The sequence below is a fragment of the Sylvia atricapilla genome, chromosome 3 (assembly GCF_009819655.1).
Source record: "Sylvia atricapilla isolate bSylAtr1 chromosome 3, bSylAtr1.pri, whole genome shotgun sequence".
Classification (NCBI taxonomy): domain Eukaryota; kingdom Metazoa; phylum Chordata; class Aves; order Passeriformes; family Sylviidae; genus Sylvia; species Sylvia atricapilla.
In genome coordinates this window covers 105,743,637-105,766,674 of record NC_089142.1, presented here as the reverse complement: position 1 = coordinate 105,766,674, position 23,038 = coordinate 105,743,637, and the positions used below count along the sequence as shown (strand labels likewise).

Below are 23,038 nucleotides of genomic sequence, written 5' to 3'. Positions count from 1 at the left end.
TTGTGAAGATGAGGAAGGGTTCCTTTTCTCCATCTTCCCGAGCTAGAACCATGGGATTAGGTTATTTCTGTCAATCTTCTTGGTGCTCTGAGTTTGTCTCTCCTGCCCTCAGCTCCTGACACTTCATCCCTGACAGCACCACTGCAAGCAGAACCCATCAGTCATTGTAAGACAGGGCTTGTTTGTGCCTGTGCCCGGGGTGGCTTCTCAGTGTTTTTGTTCTGCCATGGCTCAGTTGTTTGTTAGTGCCTGTTTACAGCTGAAACCTTCAGGAATGAATATCCTATCACGCTGACTTCTGTGTGAGGCTGATACAGAGCTCGAGTTGTTACTTTGATCTTTTCAACTGCTTTGTGGGGCTTGGTACCAGACTGCTGCTTTGGAAATGTAAAGATTTGTTTTATTTGGCTGAGAATGGGGCATCCCCCCTTTATTTGCAGGTACACTAACTCACTAACTAAGAACCCTGAAAATTTCAAATAAATTTAAACTCCAAACCAATACAAGGTGCATTCACCTTGCTTTTTATAGTTAGGGCCTAGCATGTGCTTTTCAAGGAAATTTCCATGTCCTGTGGCTAAATACTTGATATTTAGCATTGTCATGTACCTTGGAGCACATGAACTAGGTTTCTTTCTGGTAAAAGTAGACTGGAGAATGTGTCCCTAATGCATTCCACTGGAAAACTGGCATTCAGCCCTAGGACCAGACAAGATCTAGCTCAAAATAATAATAAGTGAAAGCCCCAAACAAACAAAAACTCTCTCCACCATCAAAAAGCACCTGAACTGTGTGTAGTATTTATGCAACATGTTCTCACCAGCAGCTGCTTTACTCCCCAGGTGTGCTCTCATTGGTCCTCTGTATTTGCTAATGAAGATGGACCCAAAGTGGTAAATTTTAATAGAAAAAGGCAGATGAGTCTTAATAACCCCTTTGTATTGGTGGCTGTTCACAGTGCCTTGCCAAGTTCACCATGGTCTCTTCTCATAATCCAGCTTACAACTTGCTATTTGCAAGCCTTTGACTACTATGAAAGTGAGTAGGTGAAGCTGTTTTTAAAGTATGTTTTCTGAGTGGGCGGATTAATATTAAGAATTATGTTGAACTTTATTCTGCCTTTGACACCACTGACAAACTATTAAGTTTTTTTTTTTTTTTTTTTTCTTTTTCTAAAAATGGATAAAGATTTTGTGCTATTAATGTTTCCAGAAAGGAGGCCAGACTTGAAGAGGGATTTATTCCCTGGATTTATCACTGGGTAAAGGCTTTGGTATCTTCAGCCAGTGTTACTTGTCCTCCTACTTTATATCAGAGTGGTTGCTCCTTTCTAATGATATCAGGCTGCAGTTTAGATATGAACTACCTATGGTTTAATGCCTCTGATGTGAACATTCCAATGTAACTTCTCAGAAACAGATGAACTCTTTGTGATTTTAATTTCTCTGCAAGCTTTTTAAACTGGCACCATCTTTTTTTGTACAATGCTACAAATGTATCGTGTTCCCTTGCCTCCCTTTAATGAAAGCTGGAAAATAAAAACTGGAGGCTTAAGTATAATACCAAATATCACAGGATATATATTGTTCAGTCGTTCTACTCATGATTATATGCATTTTCTTTTAAAACTGTATTTTTATATATTGGAAAAATGCACACTTGAGCGTGTTTACAACAGCTTTTATGGGCTAATGTTGAGCTGCTTTTTTATTTTAAAGCCATGTCTCAGTGCTCTTGTATTATTTCGTTAATATTGCTCAAACTGTGGTGCACTTGAGATGCTTTGGCCAGAGTGTTGTTCAGAATTACCTCTTTAAAAAAAAAAAAATCAGTTAATATTGATCCATATCCGTAGAAGGTTGCTATGGGATTGATGCTGTTTACTCGTTAATCACTGCAGACTGCAGCTCAGAGTGTTGGCAATGCGACTTGTTTGTTACATGCGATGATCGCTTTATAAATGTCAATAAAATCAAGACAAAAACCTCTAGGATGACTGGAGCTAGCAACTCAGTATTTTCCTCATTATTTTTGGCAGCAAAGTAGTCTTACAGAACAGTATGCAATAAAACACCAGCCAACTGAGTCCCACACTGTGGCTATAATTACATATTTTTGTTTGCTAATCAGTAGAATTTTTCTGTGTACACTATTATATTTTAATGGTTCTGTTGCAACACCAAATTTACTACAATGTTCTCTTGAAGAAAATGGCACATAATGATTTGGTATTTACTACAAGAAGATATTAAACTAAATAATACATAATGATGCTACACAGATTAACCAGCTCTTTAGTTCTTCTGTTCCTTATCTGTGCTTTAATGGTGTTTTAGGACAAACATAAAGTTATTTGGGAGGGAATTACCAGAATTGCCGAACTAGTAAATATAGCCATCTGTGTGGGATGTCTTGTTTCTTACTTGAGAACTATTAGATTGTAAATTTAAGCTGTGCTTAGTACTTTAATTTCCCTTCCCACAACTCGTGGAGCATAGGGAGGGTTGCAGCCAGCTCAGATAGTAATAAGTCCATTAATTACAGGTTTACCTTTTTTGTAGGTTAAAACAGCTTGTGTGGGACTTGATTAAACAAGCTGTTGTGGTGTGGCCCTGTGGAGGACTGGGCATGGAGCAGCTCAGAGAAACTCCCCATGCAACTTTGGGAATCAGTCTTCCATTTAAATCTAAAGGTTGCTTTCTGTTATCAGGCTTTATGCCCTTCTTGGGTTTTTTTACATTGTTTCTGTCCAAAGTGACCCCCAAGTACAGTGGGCAGTGTGGAAGGCATGTTATCTCATTGTCTTGTTTTTATTTCTGTCATTAAATAAAGAAACAAACACTCAAGGGTCTTTATTCCTTTCCTTTTTATTCATTATTATTCTGTCACTAATTTCCACTTGATAATTTTTGAATATACCTGGCATTCTTAAGGTAGTATAAGGCTTTTCCATTTACCTTGGAAACAGAACTTTGCTGTCAGACACAATCTGTCTAGCAGTGGAAAAGGAAGGCATGGCCTGATGATGGCAGCTTCCTCAGTGCTGCAGGTACGGTTCATTACGTGTGAAGGTTGTGGTTTTTATAGGTTGAGCTATAGATTTGATATTTTTATAGATTTTTTTCAGTTTCTGCAATGCAATCTGACATACTAGTGCGAGGAAATAGTTTCTCTTCTGCATTTGATTGGCAGTGTAAGTCTGCATCGGGATACAATACTGCTTTTATAGGGGAAGTTGTATTTAGTGTATGTGATATTTTTGCATGTGGCTGAACAAGTTGATATTTCAGCATTGCTAAATGTTGATTGTGTCCTAGGCCTTGCAAGTTATCTTTTGGCAAGATCTAGTCAGTTATCTTTTTCTTGATTGTTTTGCACATGTGATTTGTCACAGCATCTCAACAAAAGGAAAGAATATTTGAGAATATTTGTTTTTATGGGTAATTACTTCTCAGGTTTGTGTTAAAAGGCTGCCTGAAAGAACCTTGTTCATACATCATTTTCTGGTTAATCTAGTGTTTACCTTTTTCTTCCCTTGTATTTATTCCATTAGAATACATTGTAATGTGTTCAATTGGATTTACCTATTGCAAGGCAATTTTTGTATAATTAATACTGTTAATTAATCTGGTTTGAAACAGCACTCCAAATCGAGAGGATGTTTCTTGTGATTGCAGGCTGAGAAGTATCTCAACCAAGTTTTCTCCCTTCAGTGGTTCACAATAAAAGTAAATTAGCACAAGTGAAAATGATCCAGGAAATAAGAAAACCAGCTGCTCCTCGGTAAATAACTTGGAGTTTTCCTAGAGCTGTAAAGCCTTGCTGCAAGCCAGAGAGTATCTCCTTTGTTGATGCTCAGTCTTCCTCCTTTGTACATTCCAGCTGCTGCCCTAATTCAGAATTCCTATGAACCCTGTGGTTTTTTTAAAGCCCCTTTTGAAGTATGCCCAGCACTGAATTTGCTTCTGTAAGTGACCTTTCCTCTGGTACTTTCCTCACCCTCTCTCACAGCATCGTGGAAACCTCCAGGAGGGTTCTGTGCTGCTGCATGGCCAAACTAAACCTGTGTGGGTGAGAGGGGAAGGGAAGAGATGGCTCTTAAAAACAATCAGGTTGCCTACAAAAATTGTCTAGCTCTTTTATTTGAAGTTGTAAATCATGAAAGCTGCCTTTTTTTTTTTTTTTTTTTTTTTTTTTTTTCTTCTCCTAGATCTGCCTACCTTTCTTGTGTAAGGTTTTTCAGCAGTGGAGCTATTCACCTTGCACCATGTACCTCCTTTGTCTGGCTCTGGCTCAGTGTCTTCTCCCAGGCTTTCTCAGGAGCTTTAATGTATTCTTTAATTCCAGCAGTGATGTATAGTGTTCTGGTGCCTGGTGCACCCCGTGGCTAAAGAGAAAAATCACCTTCTCCCATGTCTGGATTAGTTATATTTAATTAGAAGTCATATTTCCTTATGGAAGCCCTCAGGCTTCAAATCTGCAAAGACCTATGTGAGAATGTCTTCATAACACGTTCTCTGCTGTATTTCACCTCCCCTTGCATTTTTGCGGGGAAAGAGTGGTTAACATTGTATTTTTTTTTTTTTTTTTAAATTTTCACTGTAGCTTTAAAGTTCTCTGGAATGACATGCCAAAAGCCTTTTGGGCTGTGAGGATGCATCACTGTTACAAGGCTTCCTTTTACACAGTCATTTTACAATTATTACTTGATAGCCTGCTCTGTCTAAATCCTTGACCTGTGCCTGTCAACTGCTGGCTGATGGTAGTGAATAAATTTGTATAATCACTGCACGATGACTGCTTAATAACTGTACTCCAAATATGCAAATACCTGTTCTGGCTTAATACAATTCATCTGCTTTGACCGGCCTGTGCACTTGGTATTTTTGAAACATTTATAAGTAATGGAGCACAACATTGCAGTCTTCTCTGCTGAGCTTTAATGTGCTGAAGCAGACAACAAAAAGAAGTATTAACAAAAAAATCCAAAGAAAAATAGGCATGAAACAACAGAGAAAGATGTACTTATCTGTGTGTGTTGTAAACGAGGGGAAAAAAAGTCCCCAAACAAAAAACTTCCTGAAGGATTATAGAAAGTTTTTCTATTTGCGTTCTGTTTTCTAGGTTAGCAATATGCCTTTACTCAGACTCACCCGTGGTACTAATTTCCTTGTCTGCATGACACAGAAGACTTCATAAAATTGGAGGACGCAAATTCAAAAGTGTGTTTGGGTCTGAGACACTTAGAAAATGCTCAAAAAACACCCCCCAAACAATGAAACCCAAACCAAAACGCAAAATACCAAAACCACAAGATAAAAAGCAAGGCCACAGTCGTACAGAAAAGACATCTTTCCCAAATTTGTGATTTTTCCAGTGCTGTGGAAGCCCTGGTAATTTCTTTCTCTGATCTTGGCCTTTTAAGCATTTTCTTTGGCCATCAAGTGACATGGGTTGCTGAGACAGAGAATCCTACCACTTTGTCCATTTCTTTGTTCTTTATTGCAACATCAGAACATCAGTAATTAGCTTTTTAAAATTAAAATCTGGTTTTCATTGCCCTATAAGACGTGCTTTTTATCTTATTATCAGATACGTGTTCCTTTAGCCTTTCTCTGAGTTTAACTTAATGTCTGTGAACAGCACAGGAGGAAAAAAGAGAATCTGTAGTTCAACGCCATGAGACAGAGTGTGAAGGCAGCAGCCTGGTGTCTTCAATTGCTTAATACCATCATGGCAAAGAGGGTTTTAGGGAGATTTTGAAGTCACCAATATGGATAATTACTAAACAATGACAATCCTGTAATAGTAGCACAATACGAATGAAAATCCTGGATAAACGAAATGTGGATAAACCTTTGCTGTCTTTCCGATCTGTGCAAGCAAAGTACTGTGGCTGCCCGGGAGGCTGCCTTGGAGTGGCCAGACACATTTCTGCAGGGGTGATACCACCTAACACAACTTGCACCTCCTCAGTAGTTGTTTTGGGAAGCTGGGGGAGCAAGTTGGGGAGGAGTGTGAGCCGAGCTTGGTTTATTAAAGCAAGCACAGAGTCGTCTGAATTTCTCCAGACTTCTCTCTTCCCTCCTCAGTAAACAACAACAAGCAGTTTTTGTGCTCGCTGCTGGGAGGTATTTAGGGCTTAGCTGTCTCCTTTCCATCTGGAAAAGAGTGTGGCATGTCAGGTGTCTCAACACTAACACAATTAAAAGGAAGTGGATGGCTCCTTCACACATGCCTTAATGTCAGCAGTTTGGACTGGGAAAAACTGGGAAAGCACTATTGGAGCCTTTCCTACTGTTTTCTCTTGCCAAAAGTGTGACATTCAGACAGGTTTATCAGCCCCGTGTTTCTCTGAGCCCTTATGCTGCTTGAGTGGGCTGACAAAAGTGTGAATCCTATTGACATTATAGCTCTCATCCTACAAAATTGGAGCAGAGTGCTCGAAGACTAAGAAAGGTGACGTCATGACTGGGAGATAAAACCAACACTTTCTTCATTGTTTAGTTGTTTATGGAAGGAATTTGCCTTGACAGGACAACTCTGACTTGGCTTTTGTTTATTTTTGAATATGAGTTTCTGGTATCCTGAGATATTTAGCTAAAATACAACGAATCTGCCAAATTTTGTGAATTTCCTGTTGGTTTGTGTTTTGTCAAAGCAGGAATAATTGGCTGTGTGCAATAAATGCAGGACACTTAAAATGTAACAGATTCGTGGGTAAGTGAGCTTTGTTTTGAATTGTTGTTGATTTCTTTATCCATGTGGGTTTTTTGCCAGTTTATGGCAAGGACATTGATTATGTTGGATGTTTCAGCTGCTTTTGTTATGCTTGACTGTGAACTGCATCCAGATAAGGATAAGCTTCTCTAAAACAACCAGTAGGTTTTAAAATTTAATTCCCAGTACTTTTCACCGTGGCAGGTAATTACTGCTGGTTTGTAATGCTAAACTTAGAGGATTTCAGCTCAACAATACTCTAAAATGCAACTTTCCCATGACTGACTGTACAATGAGGTTTACACCTGCCATTGTTATGAGAAGTTCTGTTGCTTGCAGCGTATACTGGAATAATGGTTTATTATGTTTTATTATTAGTTTTCATTAAACTTGCTCTGCAGCATGGTTGGTTGGAGTTGGAGGATCCCCAGTTGCAATTCTAGCTGCTGGAAGGCCCCTTGAGAAGCCTCAGGATGCTGATTTTAAAGAAAAGAGGGCATTGTACAGAGGATGTGGGTTGACACATTAGGTAATCTGTAGTTTAAGTTCCAAGACTTGCAGGTCTCATTTTGGTCTTAAATAAGGTGTATGGACTAAGTTTCTGAAAATAAGAATATTTGAGGAGCTATCATGAGTGTAGATGGTAATGAAATGTAAACCTAATTCAGGGAACTAGCCATCACAAAATAAATGGTTCATCTGTGCCCTTTGTGTTTGAAAATGAGAATTTTAAGCATAAAGCTTAAGATCATGCTTTTCAACGCTGAGATTTTGACCAGGAAATACTGCGTAATTGCAAAGTTTTTAAACTTAATTATGTTACAGGCCTATAAACCAGTGCATTGATTGAAAATCTTCAGTTCATTAAGCTTCCCAATGACAGAGGCCATCTCAGTAATAAAAATTGCTGTTCCTAGCAGTGGACTGGCATCTGTGTTGTAATCTTTATGAGATCCCCACCTTTGTTCATTAGACCAGCAGCACCTGTTGTCTCTTGATGGGCAGGATTTATTTCCCCTTGACATTGGTCTCAGAGGCGCAGTTGCGACTTTGGCAGTGGTTGATTCCAATGAACTTTTCAGAGGTACTTCACCAGTTCAGCAGAATGGGGCTGGGTTTCATGGTGAGTTGTTTTTTTTGATTGTTACGTGGGGGTTCAGTTTCTTTGCAGAGTGCTGTGTTTTGTCTTTTTGTTTGTTTTCTTTCTGGTTGTCACACACATCCTTGCAGTGGACATCTTTGGAAAGTCCACAACAACGGGGGAGAGATTCTGTAGCAGAGATTCTGCAGTGCACAGAGCAGTTTCCTCTTGTCATCTAATTTTTTTTTATTAATAATAATAATTAATAGTGTCATTGCATCAAATGCAATGACACGATCCTGGTTTTATGCACTGATGGCATTTGCCACGTGGAAGAGCAGTACCACTTCAGAGATATATCAAGCACAGGTGACTTCCTTAAATAAGCAAACCTCATGGATTTCCTACTGAAAAACAAGAAATGAAAATCTGGAAGAGCACCAGAGAACAGGAATTACTTTGGAAAAAAAGACTATGTAGATTCTTGAAATGTAACACAATAAATCTGCATATGTTGTTTACATCATAGCTTCACTTTATTCAGCCTTGCACACAAGGTCACAAAAGAAATTTGGGCCTTATTATTCCTGGAGGAGTTTGTATTTTTTGCTGTGGTGTTAGATTACCTTACCCTTTTTATTACCATCTGCACTGCAAGGCTAGTTTTGCTGAGGCTATTTTTTTTAAAGCAGCATCCCATGATACCCTTAATTCTGTGTTTCCAGTGCTTTTGCTTCATTTGCAATTTTAAGAGATTTTCTCTAAGAAATAGGTTTGTTCTATATTGTATACCAGTAAATTAACTAGGTTTTTTTACTATATAACTTTAACCCTTTAATCCTGGAGCACAAATGCAATTGTTTTACAAGGAGTTAGTTAAGAAAGGATTTCACCTTTCAGCATCCTTCAGTGTGCAGGGAGAAAGATGATGTCAAAGATTACATATTTTTGTTTAACGTGTTGCTATTAATATGCTGTCCTTTACATAGGATTTTTATTTTGATAAAAACCTGACTTTGTTCGTGTATTCTAAGCAATTATTTTCAGCTGACTTCTTTGTGCAACCAATACCATTGACTGCAGTAGCTTTGAAAATAGTTTTTCTTCATTAATGGCTTCTGGTGAATTGGTGGGAGAACAAAGTGCTGTCCCTAGTGGCTCCTGAAACTTATGGAAGCATGCAATGAAATAGCTATTATTTTTCATGGAAAAAAAATAAAATTACAGTACTACTTTTAATAGCTTTACACAAGCATGAGCAACTTGAACTACAGAGATGAATTGAATCTGAAGTTTCTTGAGACGTTTTTCAGCCCTCAGAATGTCGCTCATATTAGTAGGCCTTCAGAATTGAGGAGCCCCTTCCATGTGCTTGCCCACCCAAGCGTGGTCAAACAATAAATACAGAAGCCTGGTTTTCCTGGGCTCTCCACACACGAAGGCACTGGGTAACAGCATCACTTTTCAGAAGACAGGTCGACCTGCATGAAGTCCTTGCAGTCATTCAAAAGCTGAAGTGTTGTGTGCTGTTTCAGAGCATTAATGGGACCTCAGATTGTGGGGCACCAGTTTGTTGGGATGGGAGGCAGAAGAGAAGGGGGTTTTCTTCCACCACCCCATGGGTGTTTGCTGCCTCTCTGGTGGCCCTAGGCAGGACTCGGTGCTCTCAAAAACCCTTCAAAATAACTCGGTTTCTAAGCCTGAAACTCATTTCAAGAAGCACAGTACCAATAAGGATGATCATCCCTCTCTTTAGTGCCTGCAGCTGTTGTCAATTGATCAGCCTGCAGATCGAAGATGGGATTTCTTTCAGTTGGAACTGACAGTTTTGGGATTTTCCCACGTGTTTCCCCAGCTCTTAAATGGCAGGTCATTTGTGTATGAAAACCAAAGTATATCTGTGTGATTGCCTGAACAGGAAGGCAGCCTGTAGAAAAAAGGCACACTTGTAAAGCAGAGTGAGGGGCTTCCAAGTGAAATCACATTCTTTTATGTGATAAAGCACAATTCCTTATCTCTGTCATGTGATGCCAAATCAGATTTGACTGGGTTTTTCAGCCAGTTGCGCAGTGAACAGTGGGATGTGGTCAAAATGTTTTCCAGATCTGTTGGAATAATGCAGATGAGCATCTATTTAGCATAGTGAAAATTAAAAATAGAGATGAAATATCTGAAACCAATATATCAAGGGTTCTCCATTTTCCTATTAATTTGGCAGCGTGCCATTATAATAATGTAAATTTCTTCCTTGTTACTACAGGATAACAAAATGTCTTTGACCATCATTTTTCCCTCCTGAGGTTCCTGTCGTTATCTGTAATTTCCACTAAGTTTCCCTGTTAATAGTGCTCGCCTCTCTGTACACTGACATTACTAGTTGGTGCATACTTCAGAAAACAGAATATCTCGTGTAAATATTTTGTACATGCCTCTTCTAGGTTTTTTTTTTTTTCTTAATTAATGTGGCTAAGACACATTTTAGCAGAGGCTGAAGAATCATATTTAGATTTGTTAATCTCCTCTGCCTTTGTAATTATTTTACTTTGTGTTATGCAGAGTGTTCATATTTGGCAATATATTTCATTGCTTGGGGTTTACTTTAGTTTGATAATTCTTAAAGTTTTGAAGTGTATATATTATTGGAAACACAGAGTATTTCTAACATGGGTTATTGAGTTATGAAATAAAAAATGCATGCACAGACCATAGGTCATCTCTTTTTATGCATTTAATAAAGTATGGTAGAAAAAGAGGTTATTATGGAAGTTTTGGCTGGTTTGGGTTTTGGGTTTTGATTTTGCTCTCCCCCTTCCTGCCCTCCCCTTTCATTTTTCTGTGTCATCAGTCACTGAAGTGTATCAAATGCTAATTTCTACTTTTCCATCTAAGCCTGTCTGGAGCATTCAATCATTTTCTCTTGTGCCACCTTTATAAAGGAAGCATGCACGTCTACTTGTTCCCTTCTGGCAGATGTCTTCAATTTTCCTTGTCATATGTCAGGATTGGTTGTGATAGAATTGATTTTTTCCTGTTAAGAATTCAATTTTTTTTCAATTATTCTTTCATCCTTCTGGAGCATCTTTGCTTATAAAGGCTGGACACAGAGGTGTGGAATCAGCTCCAGGAAACTACTGATAGACCATTTTTATCATAGCTGTGTTTGCATTGAGAGCACCCTTCCAGCATCCAGAGGGGTTACCCAGGGCAGCTGGGGCCTCCTGTGTGACCACAGGAATGCTGATATTGGGTGTTTTAATCCATCACAGGGTTAGAAGTGGCAAACCTGTGCTTCCCCTCTGCTGGCAGAGGCCATGGTTTCCTTCTGCAGGTCCTGTTGTTTGGCTGTGCTCCGTGGATTTGTGCTGAAATGAAGGGAGGAAGAAGAAGTTGGTGTGTGCAGTTGGGAGAGAAGTTGTCTGAGCAGTTGAGAGAGAGTTTATGCAGTCGAGAGAGTGGCTGAGCCTTCCACAGACTGCTCAAAGGAGAGTGCTGAGCTGGTGGGGACAGGAAAGATCTCAGGGCTGGAAATGATTCATCAGCCACCAAGCAAATCCTTGCATGGACTCGAGTCCTTGTCCAATATTCCTGAGGACTTCTTCCTCTGTGAAGAATCATGGAGGAAGTGCTAGTCCATAAAAACATCTGAGTGCTTTTATGGTGGTGTCTCAGGAAGTACTAAGACTGTAAAGATTGGTAAAGATTATGGTGGTGCTGCTTAGAAAATATATTTGAGGTTTCAATGTGTACTGGTTTACCTATCCTGCTCGGTTTGGAAAGGCATTTAGTAATTAGGTTAAAACAATTAAATTGGGTATTATGAGTGCAGGATGGATTTCAAACGTTCTTTCTTCCCCCCAATGTTACAAAATATTACTCTTGCATTAGCATTTTGGAGTCTGTTGAGCAGAGATTTTTGGTAAGTTGAAGACAAAAGTTCAGCTGAGGTAGAATTGGTGTCTTAGCACAGAGTATGTGCAATGTCCTTACAGCTGGTGGCTTGGTCTTTTCAATAAAAAAATTTGGACAATTTCATTGAAAGTGCAGTATCACATGTTTCTGTAGTCTTCTTTTTCTGATATAAAATACTACAAAAAATTATTTTTGAAAATCAGTGACAATGTGTCCAGGATGGGCACGGAGTGTTGCAAGGAACTGCTTATCCAATTTAGTTGTGTCCCCTGAATATGGAATAGGGCATAGAACTCCTCAGAAAGACAGTCAGGCTTTTAACATTAGCTGAAGACAGTTTCATCCATTGGAAGATGTCATCTGCCTCCCCACTTGGGGATGCCTGACTTGAGGAGATACTCAGCACCTGATAAAACCAGTTGGGCTCTGCCTGGTCCGTGGGATCACTGAATGCCCAAGTGTGAGCCTGTAGAAAGCTGTGCAGCTCCTGCTGGTGATGGGAATCTCTTGAAAACCCATCTCCGCTTGACTTTCCAAACCTGTTCTGGTTTAATTGCTTCAAATGTGCTGCAGGGCACAGCTCTCAGTTTGGACTAGTTGAATCTGAAATAAAATCTGAAATAAGTCTTAAACTATGTTCATACCGACTCTTCCTTTCTTCTCTCCATAAGTATGTGTTTAGCCTTTTTACTTGAGCTTATTTTACCTTTTGAGTTGATACTGTAGTTTATGTGAAGATTATTTCTTCTAGTTGAACTCCATAGCTGCTGTTGAATTAGGGTTTTACTCTAGTTAACATGTTCATGCATACACTGCTTCCTTTATTATTTTATATCCTTTTTCTGAAACTTTTTTGCTATAATTACAGTAAATGATTTCTTGGATTGCATGTTGAGAGGGCAGAATTGCTGTGCCAGCAGCCTTGTTTTATTCTTTTGCTGGCTCCTGAGGGTAATAAGATCTATGCACTCTACTAATTTTCTTGCATACTTAGCTGCAATTGCATCCTTTAGTAATTATTTTTTAATTAACTCCAAAATATTGCATGAATAATGCAAAATTTTTTAAATTGGGAGAATTAAAAAAAGCTCAGAAGTAGGTATTTTTTGTCATTCAAATCAATAAGCATTATTTCTTGGAATTTTTCTGTAAGGCATTAGTAGCATGGTGGCATTAAATGACCTGCACAGTTGTGGAAGTATCAGAGATGTGTTGTAAAAGAGAGTTTGGCATTTAGATGGGGATCAAATTTGTTTTCCTAATTCGTAGTGAGAATTTCTTAGAGCCTTCAGTAAAAGGCTTTTCTAATACTGAAACTTTTATTCTACTTTACATTTTCTAGACGTTTGCTTTCCAATTAGCAGAAGTTGGCTAAACGCTATGTTTTTGCGGAACTCATTGACTAATTCTGTCAGAAGAATGAATTGTATATATTTGGATATCAACTTACAGATCAGCTGGTCTGGGCTGTGGGCGTAAAAATGGGCAGTAAACGTTTATGACCGTGAGTGAGGGTGATGCTTTAAGTTTTAGCTTTCGTGTTTTCAGACTCTGTGCTGCCTAGGGCTGCAGTGCTGAGCCTCGTATTAAGTGCCAGCCAGCTCTCTCCACACAGTGGGGAGACAAAACAAATCCTTTTTGTGCTGAAAACCAAGGACAACTGTTACAAGTTTTCAGGCCCAAAAGTGTAAAGAAAAGGTGGACGAAAGAGACAAGACAAGAAGGATGAGGTTGGAAAATTGGGCCCCAATATGCAAATGGATAAAAACTTATAAAAGTGTGACACCTCGTGACTGATCATCCATTTTTTTGTGGCCATTCTTAGTCCACCTTGGGCGTAGCCCTGGTCAGACCCCATCCTGCCCTAAAGGTGTATACCCTAAAGCCCTGTAAATAAATCCCTACTTTATTCTCGTAGCTGTTCAGTCTCTGTTCCAGGCCAGCCTCCCCAAGGCGTCAAAGGCAACATGAAAACATTTTACTCAAGGTCTGTTTCTGGGTCTGTTTTGCAGTGGATGGCTGCATACACCGAGCTGCTGGGCCCTGCTTGGTGGCGGAGTGTCGCAACCTGAGCGGCTGTGAGACGGGACAGGCCAAAATCACCTGTGGGTACGACTTGCCTGCAAAATGTAAGTCTTCTCTCAGCCTTTTTTTTGTGCTCCCAGCATGTGTTGCTGGTGTGCGCGGTTCATTTCCCTGTAGTCTAATTCAACGGGGTATTCATTTTACCAAATTAGCAGTGGGACTTAATTAAGCATGTTCTGTAATAATGTCTTTCCCCTCAAAGCAATTCAGGCATTTCTAAAGGATTATTTCACCTGTGTTATCCGATGAAAACTTGCATGTCTCTAAAATATGAAGCATCTTTCATGTTTATTTTTTTGCAAGCTAAAACCTATCCTTTCATACGCATAATAAAGGATTGGAAATGCTTTATGAAATATGAACAAAAGATACATTATCATATTTAACTTCCGCGGAGACAGTTTTGGGAAATGTTGCATATTTGATGTTCTTCATGCAGATTGCTTGATTGTGAATATTTGGAGGGGCCCAGGAGATCAAAGTGATGTATTGTGTTTTCAGCAGCTACGTGGTGTCTGATTTGGCAATTACTGTGAAGGCATCTGTCACACTTTAGCTTTTGACAGAGTTTAGCTCAGTGCCGTAATGTTTTTGCACTTTGAAAGTGGAATTGTCAAAAATTTCCCTCCCATTTCCAATAGGAAGATGGTTATTTGACTGTGTTTGTAGATGTTGAGCTCGTCTTGGAAAACACCAACATGTTGACAGCACATTGGTCAGCCAGTGGATTATGTGAGAATATAAAGTAGGAAATCTTTGCAAATCAGGATCTTACAGAATAGTATATTAAAACATGAAGATACAAATACCAAGAAAGCGTTGCAAATGCCACATAACTAGAATTCAAGCTATCTTATTTTTTTTAATTTTTTTTTTGTTTTTTGGATATGCAGGCTGCAGCAGGAACATGGCTCATTCAAAAATATTTGAATCTCTTTTAACTATAATGTAAAATCAAATGCTGGCTGCAGTATCAGGTATCTCTCTAGGCTCCTGTAGCCCTTAATGTCTTAGGTAGATGCAAAAATTGTTTTCCCAGTCATTTTTTTGCTCTTTTAATAATGATGATGGGAGCTTCCGATTATTTCCTTGACAGTGGTAATTTCTATGTGCAGGAAAACTTTACTATATTTTGTATGTAGTTTTGCCATGTGGTAATGTTCATTTATGAAATGCTAATTTGACTGGAGGTCAGGGAAATTGTTGAAGATTCAGTGTGGTAGTTAGAGTGGGTTTATACATGGTCCAGATCTTCACCAAATTCCCATAAAAGGGTTAGATGGTGTTGTTGGGTGACACATCTTGATTTACTGTGCTGGGGATGGTTCATGTTCAACTCTTCCCCTTTAGCCAAAAAGTATCTCTGGAGGGACAGAAAAGCTGCTCATCTGTAGGTGCATAATCCCTCCCATGTATTTTAGTGATAGAAATGAAATACAGACTATCAAGACAAGTGATGTGTGTTAGAAAGAGGAAGGGTCATGTCTGAGGTGTGACCTCCCTTTAAATCTTGAAGCAGTTCCAGGGGTTGCTGAAGTTAGGTTTGAAAAATGGGTTCCTATTTGAAGGCCATAGGGAAGTTTTAGTTCTTCCTGTAGGAATAATAACCAAAACAATGAGAAAACCCATTATCAGCTGAAGCTGGAAATAAAACCTGTAACCGTGCATGGGGAAAAGCCAGTTTTCTTCTTAATCAGTATTCTTAGGAATTGAAATTGCATCAAAGCCATGTCTATTTGTATTTTATTTTGCATCAACATGAGAGGAGGGAAATGATACCTTTAACAGCAACAGGCACAGGGAGACAAACACACAATTTACATGCAGAAGCTGAGAATTAAAACCTCTTGATTTCTTAGCTTTTTTCCCTTAAAATGTATTTGTGTTCTAACCAACTGTTGTTTGCTTTTACTTTTGCCTTTACAAGCTTTAGGTTGTAGGCCCATTAAATTATTGTGTTATTTAAACCATTCATCTGAAAGTGATCAAGCAGTCAAGACTGGTTTCATATTTTTGAGAGCTATAAAGCCACTGGATATGTTTTGTCACTCTCTGTCACTTTGTCTTAAGGCAGTTTAACTGTGGGGACTATTCTGCATTTGACTTTTGTGAGGACAGGAGGTCCAGGTCTGCTGTGAGGCAAGGTTGTGTGCCAGCAATTTTCCAACTTTCACAAGCAGTTAGCTTTTCATTGATCTATTTGTGTATAGAAGACCAACTACAATAATCAATTAACACTTTTTTTTTTTTGAGTAGTGAACTCTTTATTCTGTTCTTTCTGTTCTTGTGACTGTAGTTGGACAAACTGTTATAGTAAATGTAAAATGCATTCCTTAGCATGATAAATTGTTGGGTTGGGGTTTTTTGTTGTTTAACTAAATTCTGAAATGTTATGGTTTTAGTTCCTGCCCCTGGGATTTTTCCAAATCAAGCTCTTGATCCTGAAGTGCTTTGCTTGGAAACAGTTTTCTGGATTCAGCAAAGCTGCTCTGGGACAGCAGCAGCCTGTGTGTGCTGTATGATGCAGGGCTTGGGCTCCAGCAAGGACTCCATATTAAAAAAGGTTTACTTTTCAAAGATCATGCAGCATATTACTTTGTTTTACAAACGACTTGGAGGAAGCTGGGATTAAGTTTGGCACTGAGGGAAAGGGATGCTTTGTTAGGAAGGTAGTAGTTGCTAAATAAAAAGCACTGTGGCCATCTCCTTTATGATCTATTGTATTTTTATTGAGTATTTTGCTATATTTACTTAAGTTAAATAAGAATAGGTCTGACAAATAACTTCTTCACAGTGGAAAAATCGAAAGTAGTAGCTGACTGAAAAATGCAAAGATTTAGGGTATAGGCTGGCTTTCTGTGATTTGTTCTTAGTGCAGCTGAGTCAGAAATCAGTTTGTGGAATACATAAGTAACAGCAAATGTTCAGGGAGAGAAAACAGAAAGTAGTTAATCCTTTTTCTCAGCTCATTATTGTAACAATGTGAACAGACCAAGATTAACATGTCTATGACCTGGAGTTGTTTTCTGTGAACTTTCCGAGGTATACGCTCTTCTATGCCAAAAAGTATTCTGTTTGAAAATAGAAGGGAAGTCAAATTGAGTTTTCTAATTACCAGTTAATGTAACATTCAGTACAGTTTTACAGAAATCAGTGTAATCACCATCTGCCTCCTGTGCTGCAAAAACCTACACAAAGTCCCCCCAAATGCCAACCAAGTTCTTTGCTGAATACATAATTTGGTTGATCTCATCTATTGTTGTTTTTTCAGCAAACACCTGTGCAGGCACCCAAGTTTCCACAGTGCTCTGGAGGGCTGAAAAAGGCAGTGCTCTTTTGCCTTTTCCTCTGAGATAGTTGCCTTCATTGCTGTCCCAGACTGATCATCAATTATTTAACTTATGTACTTCATATTGTTGTTCCTTGTAAAGAACAGTTCATTCTAAATATTGTACCGCTGATCTTCAAACATTGAGCAGTACTCTGATACTGACATGCTTTAAATAACAGATGAACAGTATCTGTTTAAAACCCTACAAATGCTTGTTTTCTTTCTCATTTGATTAATAGTCTCAGTTGGCTCTACTGGCAGAAAATGGTCTGGATGTAAATTGTGTTTATGGCTGGAACGAGGGGTCCATAACAGCTTTGTGGATTTGTTATCTGCTTGCAGAGGTTCACTATAAAAAAAAAAAAAAAAAAACAAAAAAACAAAAACAAACACCAAACCCCTGTCAGGACACATTAGAAAATAAAGTCCCATTCTGCCTGGTATTTAACAGGCCTAAAAACCAGTTGGAAACCAGCACAGGTATGTGGTACCCTGACCTGAGTAGGAAAGGAGCCCCAAACTAACTTCTTTTCTATTGTTACCAAGTCTAGTAACAATCTCTTTCTTTTTCTGAAAAATGTCTGATAATAAAACCCCTAAACCTAGGAAAATAAAACCTTACAGCCTCTAATATGGGATAGAACCAACTCTCAGTAAATCTGAAAGGTGGACTTTTGGTGGAGACACCTTGCTAGACAGTTTCTAATACAATGGTTTATGTTCATAATAAATCTATAATATTTAGAATAATTTTTTTCTGTTTGCTTGACATTTTTAGTACTTTAAGCACTGTCCCTGAGTAAATAGCATATATAGCAAGTCTTCTGGCCCAAGAGCAGCCTGGAGGAATAATGTGAATGTGCTCTCAGAGACAGTTCCTGCTGTGAAATAAGTAGTTAGCAGAAGTGCTAGTATTAAACGCAGTAGGAGGAATCAGCTTTTAAATTTGTTTAATCAGATTAAAAAGTGGAGATTAAAAAGTAGAGATTAAAAAGTGTGCTCCTACTACACAGACATAATTTCCAGTCTTTCAAAGATGAATATTTGCAGGGTATTATTTTAAAGTAAGGCTGTAATAGTACTGATTTTTAAATCTCGCCTCGTTTTCTTGGAGATCAGCTGCAGAGCTGTAATTAAGAGGTTGATTTATGCAGAAGTGGGACTCCAAAACTCTACTGCACTACTAAACTGGCCAGTTGGAAGAATGGGGCATGAAGTTCCAGGATATTCTTACGATTTATAGGATGCCACAAAGAAATCTGTTCACTTATTTTTATTGCCTTGTTTATAAGATAATATGGAAGTTTTGTTTCAAATGGTTTTAAATTTCTGATACGTAAGGTTTGAAGAGTTGCTTTGCTCTGAGTGGTTCTGGTGGTTGCTCAGTTTACTACCTCCCTATTTATTTTGGTAAAAGGTAAGTCTGGGAACTGAAAAATACGTCTGGAAATTGGAAAGGAAGGTGTAAAAGTGAACAATGTGGACAAGACAGGATTGCTTAGGGACAACTGACTTGGCTACTAACTCTCAGCTGGTCAAGATCCTTGGTCTTCTCTCATAAATTGACTGAAGTTTGATGAAATTTCAGTTAAAAAGGTACAGCCACAATGATTAATAGCATATAAACTCAGAGAGGTTAGGATGGTTTTCCAGGAGGGATGTATTTCTACTCTTTATCTTAGTTGAGTAGCCTCACATTATTGTCAGCCATGTGCCCAAACTGCATGACACCTCCTGGGAAAGCAATATATTGCTGGAAAAACTCAGGAGCGTCCTGAAGAAGCACTGAGCTGCAGCAGCTCTTTGCCATCCCTTTAAATCATTGCTGATGTATCATATATCATGAATATATCATTGCTGATACATTCAAAACCAATTTGAAAATTAAGCAAAGCAAGTTAATTCTAAACAAAGGTCCAAGACCCCTTTTTTCTTGAGGGATTTTTTGTTTCCAGATTCCTTTAGGAAGGGTTTTCTTTATAGCTAACAAAACCACTTACCACATATTTATGTGTTTTTCTTCTGAGTGGTTTCTGGGCTTCAAAGGTTTTTTTTTTAATAAGATCATATTACGTATTTTTATGACCATTTTGAAAGTAAGTGCAGTCGTGTCCTTATTGTGTTTTAATTTGATCTAATTGGCTCCAGTCATCTTAATGACCTACTCCATTCCCCATGAACACTCACATACATGCCTATACTGCGAATCTGTTGGAAGGGAAGTATTAATGATTACTTTTTTGGTCCTAAAACCTCTTCACATTTTAGAGAGGGTTTTATTGTAAAGCTTTATGGCTTGTCTCTTCCTTATGTACGTCCCCACACACATACAAGAAGGAGAATTTAAGACTGCATTTATCAACTTCACCTAAACAAGTTCAAACATCATCTCTTCCAAGTGTGTGCGGGGTCTGTCATCAGTTTGGGAAGAAAAGGGACAAGTGCTGTAGCTACCAGAGGTGGTGAATCAGCAGCAATCTTCCATCACAGGAGTGTATGGTCTTTGTCCTTGAATTTGAGCCTCGCTCACAGATATTTATTTCTAATGGATAGATTCTTTAAAATTTAATTTGTGAATGGACCCAAGCATGTGTTTGTCAGCGTTCTGTGCAGTGTCGTGCTGTGGTTAGCTCATGGCATGCTCTGCTGGAAGCTGTCGTTTCACATCTAATTGTTTGGTTACAAATGTATGCGTTGTGGCTAAAGGAGATGTTTTACTATCGATCCTCGCTGCTGAAGCTGAATCCTCCTCGTCTGGGCATCACTTGTTACAGTCTGGTCACTGAGCACTGAACTCCAGCACAGAAGTGGGCACTGAGGAATTTGGAGGAGCGCTGAGCCATTTGCTCAGATTGGGCCTGCCACTGGGATATAATATATCATTGGCATATAATGTGTGTGTTAATACGCCGCAGTAGCAGGCAGCACAAACACGTTGCCATGAATTTCCCTCCCTCCCCTAATATCTGTAATTCAGGACAGTGACATTTTCTGCAGAGGTTGGCTGTTCAGTGTTCCTGAAAGCAGGCACAGAACTGGATTTCCAGGGTGCTGTGGTGAGGACAGCAGCCTGCCCTGTTGATCACAGTTTTGTTTGGCACCAGCATCCATCTGGAAACCCCCTCCATGGAACAGAGAGTGAGTTACAAGGTGTAAACACTTTCCTAGCGCTTAATTTATGTGCAGGGTACTATTTAAAATGTCTCCTAATTAGGTGCAAAATAATTTGCTGGAATATTCCTCTCCTCACTGGTGATGTAAAGTCATTCCTCTGGTATGCTGGCACTGGGGCAGGGCGTTGTGCCCCTTAAGGCTGATATATTTGATTTCCTTCATGCTTGGATATAGTTGGTCCTTTTTTACTCAAATAATACTAAAAAGGAAAAAAAAAGTCTAATGCATGGCAGAAAAATTAGCAAAACTCCCTTCACTGCAGTCAGCTGACAAGGAGAATGGGTTAGAGTGGAGATATTTATACCCCTTTAAGTGCAGTGGTTGCTGCTCCCACTCTAATATGTTCCCTCAGTAGCCAAAGCCAATGCTCAGTACTTAAAAATTAATCTTGGATGCATGAGATTTTTGTCTGCCTGAATTTTACTTGTCTCATTTTAAATGGTGATAGAAATTGCTTACTGTAGTAAAACACAACATTAACCTCGTAGCGTGTTGGCACTTGGTGATTTATGCTGGTTTAGTCTCTGAAAAATATGCAGCCTGTCTCCCAAACCTGGATTTAGCTTATAAAGTATGTTGGCACAGGCTTGGGGCTCGAATTAGAACACTAACTGCTGATCCTCCCATTTTCCCTAGGGTAGCAAAAAAAAGATTTAAAATTGGAGCCCCTCAGAGGTCATTACCTTCATATCATTCCTTCAAATTAATAATAATTATATGATTGTAGCTGGGATGTTTTAAAAACAGTGCAGCCTAATTTTCTTTCTTGAAAGCAAAGAATAGGATTCCTTTTTGTGCTGAAACTGCACGTTATGCAGCCAAAAATATGACAAATTATTTGCAAATGGAAGCAATCAGATCATAAGTAATAAATAAGGATTTTCTTTCTACTATTTTGAAATAAAGCAGAAGGAATAATATGAATCTGAAAGGTGCTGTGATTTTTTTTTTTTTTTTTTTTGGACTTCTCCTTCGCTCACTCACAAATCTCACAGTTGAGGTTTAAAGCTACTAATTTGGTTCTGGTGTGTTTTTCTGATTATGTTTTGAAGGAATAATACAGACAAAAAGCAGGACTGTTTGGTGAGTTCCCTATCTGTAATGTAATTGCTTTAGACCAGGCTTAAGTGGATAGGATGAGAAGGTTGTGTAAAATGGTCTTAAAAAAAAATCTTTGTTCACCCAGCAGAGGAATTTTGAAGCTGTTCCACGTAACAATGTTTTGATCTATGTACTAAAGGTGTGGTTGTTGTTTTTGGTGGTTTTTATTTTTTTTTTTTTTTAGTGAAAGCTAAGGTCAAAGCATTTGAAACATTTCTCTTTAGTGAGGAAACAGCAGATGCGAGACTATGGGGCATAAATAATGTTTTAATTGTTGTAGGAAGGAATCTGAATATGGATTAATCAGGTAGTAAAAAGACATGTTGAAGATGCTGTTTCACTACTGGTGAAAAGAGAGCATCATCCAAGGTGTTTTGCCTTCAAGTGTGGGGATCAAAGTCACGTGGATTTTTGTTGTTGTTGCTGTTCAGCACTAGAAATTAGTTCTTTATTTTAGATTTCTGATAGCATCTCCTTTTTCTTAATACTGCCTTCACACAGATTTCTTTCTTAAAGATTTTTTTGACTCATCATGCAAGTTGAAGACCATACACTGGGGATTTTTTTCATTTCTTATAATTCTCAGATTAATTTCTTCCTTTTTTTGGTATTTGTGGGTTTTCTATGTTGTTTATGAAGATTGAGTTATCTTGTTGATTTTTTTTTTACCTTTTTCAAACATAAAAAAAGCCAAAGCAAGTGGTGGAGGGGACACATTTACGTTGCTGTGTATTTGTAGCTCTGTGCAAGCTTGTCAGGGTTGCAGATTATTTGCTCCATTGCATGGCTTGCAAGTGTTGTACCATTTATTCTCCTCTGAATAGATGCCAATATCTTTTAGATTATTAGCTGCTAAAAAAATAGATTCTGTGCTTGGTGCACTTTTTGGCCATTTACAGACTGCTTGGAGAAGTTTTTAATGGTTGCAGCACAGGGTTCTCAGCTTGCTGGGCTTGGAGTGAAGTTTCACTGCTGGGAATACAGAGGAGCTTGGAAATCCATCGTCTGCAGGGCACAGCAGTCACTTTGATCTGGGATTTGGACTCTTCTGGATGTCTTTAAATGTTAACAGAAAACCCAAACTGTGACTTAAAAGACTCAGCAGTACTCCAAGGGACTGATAATAATTCTAGGACCAGGTTTAGGAGGAAACTGTGTTCATGAAAGATCTGATACTCTCAACGTGAACTTTTTATGACTGTTTCTGCCCATGCGCTGGTTTGTAGGCGAGTATAATTTGTGTAATATAATTTATGCAGTAAGAAGCTAGAAGAAATTACTAATTAAACAACTGTCACCCACTTTGAATTACATCATCTTACATACTCTTGCTTAGCTATTTGTCATGATGTGAATCTCTCTTCTGGCTCCTTGGGAAAGTGAGTTATACTGAATTTCCTCCAACACAGTGGTCTGAATGCTTGTATTTCCTAGTGATATGTCAGAGAGATGGACAGAGAAATGTCTGACCATCTTAATATTTCAACAAGACAATATGTTGCAGCATCACTGCACTCTTGTAAGAATGCTTCCTGTTCAGTTTTTCAATAAAAAATAGCTGGTAGCTTTCCAAGGCTTATAAATAAATACATAAATGTGAAATGCTTTGAAACACTAAAAATAACCCCTTTGATATC

At 38.6% G+C, this 23,038-nt stretch overlaps 1 protein-coding gene across 6 annotated transcripts in view; it reads left to right on the top strand.

Annotated features, from left to right (window-relative positions):
• Positions 1-23,038, top strand: part of MACROD2 (mono-ADP ribosylhydrolase 2) — an 861,715-nt gene that overhangs the window by 248,299 nt on the left and 590,378 nt on the right. For all 6 annotated transcript variants that reach the window (XM_066316515.1, XM_066316514.1, XM_066316518.1 and 3 more), the window contains exon 5: positions 13,723-13,839. In XM_066316515.1, coding sequence (XP_066172612.1) covers positions 13,723-13,839 — 117 coding nt within the window. The remainder of the gene's footprint in view (positions 1-13,722; positions 13,840-23,038) is intronic.